Source organism: Oncorhynchus mykiss, chromosome 22 (assembly GCF_057628025.1).
Source record: "Oncorhynchus mykiss isolate SJ-2025 chromosome 22, ASM5762802v1, whole genome shotgun sequence".
NCBI lineage: Eukaryota > Metazoa > Chordata > Actinopteri > Salmoniformes > Salmonidae > Oncorhynchus > Oncorhynchus mykiss.
In genome coordinates, this window is record NC_143043.1 from 14,069,934 (window position 1) to 14,076,526 (window position 6,593).

The 6,593-nt window shown below is 43.1% G+C and overlaps 1 protein-coding gene across 2 annotated transcripts; it reads left to right on the plus strand.

Moving 5' to 3' along the window:
• Positions 1–359: 359 nt before the first annotated feature.
• On the plus strand, positions 360–5,939 carry zgc:103759 (U8 snoRNA-decapping enzyme). 2 transcript variants are annotated; one of them, XM_021578916.3, is made up of 5 exons: positions 360–574; positions 672–811; positions 945–985; positions 1,089–1,311; positions 1,410–5,939. In XM_021578916.3, exons 2-5 carry the CDS (start codon positions 680–682, stop codon positions 1,617–1,619), a joined length of 606 nt encoding a protein of 201 aa, XP_021434591.3. In that variant the 5' UTR covers positions 360–574; positions 672–679; the 3' UTR covers positions 1,620–5,939. The 2 variants fall into 2 exon arrangements, with proteins under 2 accessions (XP_021434591.3, XP_021434592.3); XM_021578917.3 differs by having other exon boundaries at positions 360–472.
• Positions 5,940–6,593: the final 654 nt, after the last annotated feature.

Genomic DNA, 6,593 nt, shown 5'->3' on the forward strand with positions numbered 1-6,593 from the left:
CTAATGGTAAAATGTGTCGAATTGAAGGAAATTAGCTTGAAAACAGATTTGTTCTCTCGATGCCAAGGGATGGGCCTTCCCAGGCCAGAGACTTGGTTTGTCTAGCCCTGCACTGCCAAAGTCATAGTAAAACTCCTTGTATGCTATTTTTATTTAACTCGAGTTGTGTTCTGATTATGAAGGGGTCCCCGATTAATTTGCTATCACAAAAGGGGTTCCTGGGGGTCCCAAACCGCAAAAGGTTTGAGAACCCTCTGCTCTACTGTACAAGCAGATGCCACTGGTCAAATGCTCTAAGTGGGAGCTAAACCCCAGCCCTCCAGGTGGCGATATAAGCTTTATCCTGATTTCAGCTAACCCATTTCCTAACGAGGCAGAAGCTTCCTGCTTCTGGTTGTAAACAGAAAGGAGTTGCAGCTGGCTGTGGTGGTCCACACTGCACAGACCGGTGATCCAAACTTTTACAGTAGCTGTATGTATTTACAATACAATATATGATAGAATCTCTGAGACTTGAAAAGAGGGACAGATGAAAGTGGAACAGATCTATAAATTGGAGTAGCAGAGTTTGGTGGTGTGTACAGCGTGTGCTTGTGTGTATGTATAGACAGCAGCATGGCCAGTGGACAGCTGTACAGAGGGAGCGTTAATGTGTGTGTGTGTGTATACAGGCGGCAGCATGGCCAGTGGACAGCTGTCTAGAGAAGAGGCGTTGGCGTGTGTGGGGTGCAGACATGCGTGTCACATATTGCTCTATGCAGACACAGAAGCTCAGCTGTTTGAAGAAATCCCCATCAGACACATCATATTGGTGAGAGAGCATGGTGTGTGCGTGCACGTGTTAGTGATCTCCACACTCAGAACCAAATCTCCTGGGCACACTGGTCGGTGGCCAGCTGTCATGAGAGACTAGTGTTAGTTACTGCATTTATCTCTCTCCACAGATGCAGATGCGTTTCGATGGTCTGTTGGGTTTCCCTGGCGGGTGAGTGATGTCATACAGAGAATATTACTCTAGACTAGTGGAAGGGATGGATTGGGATTCAGAATACTGTATATGTGCTCTGACATCTGACCTTTGACCTCAGTCTCGTTGACCCGTCAGAAGAATCCCTAGAGGAGGGCCTGAGCAGGGAACTGTGGGAGGAGCTGGGCTTCTCACTGTCAGTCACCTTGGAGGATCATGTGTCTTCCTGCCACAACCCTTCCTCTCACCTCATTACTCACTTCTATGCCCGGAGAATGGAAGAGAAAGAGATCAGGGAGGTCGAAAGGGCAGCTGCTAGCACAGCAACAGACCATGGCCATGAGGTAGCATTTGTGTGTACAGTATATGTTCATTTGACTTTCCGGCATTCCTCGCATCCTATCTCCCCGCTACCTTCTCAACCCCTCCTCCTCTCTTCCAGGTGATGGGGATGGTCCGAGTTCCTCTCTACACACTAAAGGGAGGAGAAGGAGGGCTTCCCTCATTCTTGTCCCACTCCTTTATTGGGAACTCTCGCTCTCAGCTGGAGGATGCTCTAGTGCGCTTCGGCCTGGTGACACCCGAGGAGCTACAGACAGCACTCACACACGCAGAGCAGAGGAGAAAACAACTTTGGGGAGGGGCAGCCTAATCACACACACAATGTAAGAAATTACATTCAATGTTACTTTTTCCTGTTAGTATGTTACACACAGTTCTGTATTATAAAATTGCATAACTTACTCTATATACAGTTGAAGTCGGATGTTTACATACACCTTAGCCAAATACATTTAAACTCAGTTTTTCACAATTCCTGACATTTAATCCTAGTAAAAATTCCCTGTCTTAGGTCAGTTAGGATCACCACTTTATTTTAAGAATGTGAAATGTCAGAATAATAGAGATAATTATTTATTTCAGCTTTTATTTCTTTCATCACATTCTCAGTGGGTCAGACGTTTACATACACTCAATTAGTATTTGGTAGCATTGCCTTTAAATAGTTTAACTTGGGTAAAATGTTTTGGGTAGCCTTCCACAAGCTTCCCACAGTAAGTTGTGTGTATTTTGGCCCATTCCTCCTGACAGAGCTGGTGTAGCTGGGTCAGGTTTGTAGGCCTCCTTGCTCGCACACACTTTTTCAGTTCTGCACAACACATTTTCCATGGGATTGAGATCAGGGCTTTGTGATGGCCACTCCAATACCTTGACTTTGTTGTCCTTAAGCCATTTTGCCACAACTTTGGAGGTATGCTTGGGGTCATTGTGCATTTGGAAGACCCATTTGTGACCAAGCTTTAATTTCCTGACTGATGTCTTGAGATGTGTCTCTTCAATATATCTACATAATTTTCCTACCTCATGATGCCATCTATTTTGTGAAGTGCACCAGTCTCTCCTGCAGCAAAGCACCCCCACAGCATGATGCTGCCACCCCGTGCTTCACGGTTAGGATGGTGTTCTTCGGCTTGTAAGCCTCACCCTTTTTCCTCCAAACATAATGAAGGTCATTATTGCCAAACAGTTATATTTTTGTTTCATCAGACCAGAGGACATTTCTCCAAAAAGTATGATCTTTGTCCCCATGTGCAGTTGCAAACCGTAGTCTGGCTTTTTATGGTGGTTCTGGAGCAGTGGCTTCTTCCTTGCTGAAGCCTTTCAGGTTATGTTGATATAGGGCTCGTTTTACTGTGGATATAGATACTTTTGTACCTGTACCAAAGTACGTTCATCTCGCTCAGGACGGCTGCGTGGTCCCATGGTGTTTATACTTGCGTACTATTGTTTGTACAGATGAACGTGGTACCTTCAGGCGTTTGGAAATTGCTCACAAGAAAAAACCAGACTTGTGGAGGTCTACAATTTTTTTTCTGAGGTCTTGGCTGATTTATTTTTATTTTCCCATTATGTCAAGCAAAGAGGTACTGAATTTGAAGGTAGGTCTTGAAATACATCCACAGGTACACCTCCAATTGACTTAAATGATGGCAATTATTCTATCAGAAGCTTCTAAAGCCAAGCTGTTTAAAGGCAGTCAACTTTAGTGTATGTAAACTTCTGACCCACTGGAATTGATACAGTGAATTATATGTGAAATTATCTGTCTGTAAACAATTGTTCAAAAAATTACTTGTCATGCACAAAGTAGATGTCCTAACCAACTTGCCAAAACTATAGTTTGTTAACAAGACATTTGTGGAGTGGTTGAAAAATGAGTTTATGACTCCAACCTAAGTGTATGTAAACCTCCGACTTCAATCTGTAGCCTCCATGTTAAATAATGTAATGTACACAATTAGCCACTAGATGGGAGACAGAACAAGGTAACTCCTGGGCCTGGTTTCCCAAAAGCATTTTAAGACTAGTAAATTAATTGTTAGAACCTTCATAGGAGCATTGTTAAATCTCAGAGCTGTTTCCCCAAATCCATAGTTATTTACATTGCACTTCTAAACACTCGTAATTTAACGCCAGCCTAAGACCACTCGTAGAACAGCTAAGTGGGTCATTAGAGGTTGTTTGCCCTTCCGTGTCCCTTTATACAAAAGATCTTGGCTAAACATCAAATCACATGGTTTATCCACATCTGTGACTGCCGATAACTTCAGAAAAAAGTTGACTTCAAATGAAGTTGCCAATGTCTTTGCAATTGATACAAACAAGCAATGTACAGAGTATACCAAACATTAGGAACACCTTCCAAATATTGAGTTGCCCTCAGAACAGCTTCAAATTGTAAGGGGGAAGGACTCTACAAGGTGTCTAAAGTGTTCCAGAGGGAGGCTGGCCCATGTTGACTCCAATGCTCCCCACAGTTCTGTCAAGTTGATTGGATGTCCTTTAGGTGGTGGGACCATTCTTGATACACACGGAAAATTGTTGAGCATTAAAAACCCAGCAACATTGCAGTTCTTGACACAAACCGGTGCACCTTGCACCTACTACCATACCTCGTTCAAAGGCACTTAAATCTTTTGTCTTGCCCTTTCAACCTTTGAATGGCACACATGCAGTGACTTGCGAAAGTATTCACCCCCCTTGGCATTTTTCCTATTTTTGGGGGATTTGTATCATTTGATTTACACAACATGCCTACCACTTTGAAGATGCAAAATATTTTTTGTGAAACAAACAAATAACACACACAAAAAAAACTTGAGCGTGCATAAATATTCCAGCCATTACAGCTGCAAGTGTCTTGGGGTGTGTCTCTATAAGCTTGGCACATCTAGCCAGTGGGATTTTTGCCCATTCGTCAAGGCAAACTGCTCCAGCTCCTTCAAGTTGGATGGGTTCTGCTGATGTACAGCAATCTTTAAGTCATACCACAGATTCTCAATTGGATTGAGGTATGGGATTTGACTAAGCCATTCCAAGACATTTAAATGTTTCCCCTTAAACCAGTCGACTGTTGCTTTAGCAGTATCCTTAGGGTCATTGACCTGCTGGAAGGTGAACCTCCGACCCAGTCTCAAATCTCTGGAAGACTGAAACAGGTTTCCCTCAAGAATTTCCCTGTATATAGCGCCATCCTTCAATTCTGACCAGTTTCCCTGTCCCTGCCGATGGAAAAACATCACCACTGCATGACACTGCCACCACCATACTTCACTCTGGGGATGGTGCTCTCGGGGTGATGAGGTGTTCGCCAGACATAGCGTTTTCCTTGATGGCCAAAAAGCTACATTTTAGTCACATCTGACCAACGTTTGGGGAGTCTCACATGCCTTTTGGCGAAAACCAAATGTGTTTGCTTATTTTTTTTCTTTAAGAAATTCCTTTTTTCTGGCCTCTCTTCCGTAAAGCCCAGCTCTGTGGAGTGTATGGCTTAAAGTGGTCCTATGGACAGATACTCCAATCTCCGCTGTGGAGCTTTGCAGCTCCTTCAGGGTTATCTTTGGTCTCTTTGTTGCCTCTCTGATTAATGCCCTCCTTGCCTGGTCCATGAGTTTTGGTGGGCGGCCCTCTCTTGGCAGGTTTGTTGTGGTGCCAAAGTCTTTCCATTTTTTAATAATGGATTTAATGGTTCTCCGTGGAATGTTCAAAGTTTCTGATATTTTTTTATAACCCAACCTTTATCTGCACTTCTCCGCAACTTTGTCCTTGACCTGTTTGGAGAGCTCCTTGGTCTTAATGGTGCCGCTTGCTTAGTGGTGTTGCAGACTCTGGGGCCTTTCAGAACAGGTGTATAGTATATATACTGAGATCATGTGACACTTAGATTGCACACAGGTGGACTTTATTTAACTAATGATGTGACTTCTGAAGGTAATTGGTTGCACCAGATCTTATTTAGGGGCTTCATGGCAAAGGGGGTGAATACATATGCACACACCACTTTTGCATTTTTTATTTTTTTTCACTTCACCAATTTGGACTATTTTGTGTTTACATGAAATCACATGAAATCCAAATTAAAATCCATTTAAATTACAGGTTGTAACGCAACAAAATAGGGGAAACACCAAGGGGGATATATACTTTTGCAAGGCACTGTAAACAATGTCTCAAGGCCAAAAAAATCCTTTAACCGGTCTCCTCCCCTTCACCTACACTGGTTGAAGTGTATTTAACAAATGACCATAGCTTTCACCTGGTCAGTCTTGTGTCATGGAAAGAGCAGGTGTGCTTTATGTTTTGTACACTGTATAAGAAGATGACTGCGTTCAAATATAAATACAGGCTATAGGTCTATTTCAATCATAGTGAAACACATGTCATGTTCAATCAATGGAGTTCTATTTTGCTACTTGTAGGTTAATGTCTGTAATTTGTCTCAATATAGTTCATGATGTGTAGCCTAATATGCGCAATGATTTGCCAAATTTTGATTTAGTGCATTATAGAGTAAGCTTTAGAATTAGCCACCTCAATATTTGTAGCCATAGGTGATCTTTTTAGGTGCTGATCCATTGTCGGTATTGAGGAATAATTCTAATAAAGGTCAGATTTGAATGGAGAAAGCTGATCCAAGAGCAGCATTGCCTTTCTTTCGATCCTATCAGTATCCAGACATGCCTGAGCGTACGTTGTAGGAAAGATGCATCGTTGGCCAGTGGCCTACGAAACTGCATCTCAGTGCAAGAGGCATCACTGCAGTCCCTGGTTTGAATCCAGGCTGCATCACATCCGGCCGTGATTGGGAGTCCCTAAGGGCACAATTGGCACATCGTCGTCCGGGTTTGGCCGGGGTAGGCCATCATTGTAAATAAGAATGTTCTAAATAACTGACTTGCCAAGTTAAAAAGGTTAAATCAATTTAAAAAATAAACCTAACTTCAATCACTATCGGGAGACCGGGCCTTGGTCAAGAAAGGCAGAGAAAAGTGCTGTTTGGTATTAACACGGTGCACTAGAGCCAGCAGTGGAGGAGTACTGAGCAAAGGTTTACATTCAATTCCTCCACACTTTGAAAGACAACAGCAGCGAGTCTCAATACTCTGAAATGCTGCAGATCTGCAACACTGCCATTGTGCACAGCAACAGTGGAGAGATCCTTCTCCAAGCTGAATTTGACTACGCCTCATCTTGGGGGTCAATACGGAGAGTCGTAAAGCAAGGGCGAGGGGCTGGGATCGCTTGTGTGTGTTAGCGCTTGAATGAAAAACAAAAAAGACAATTG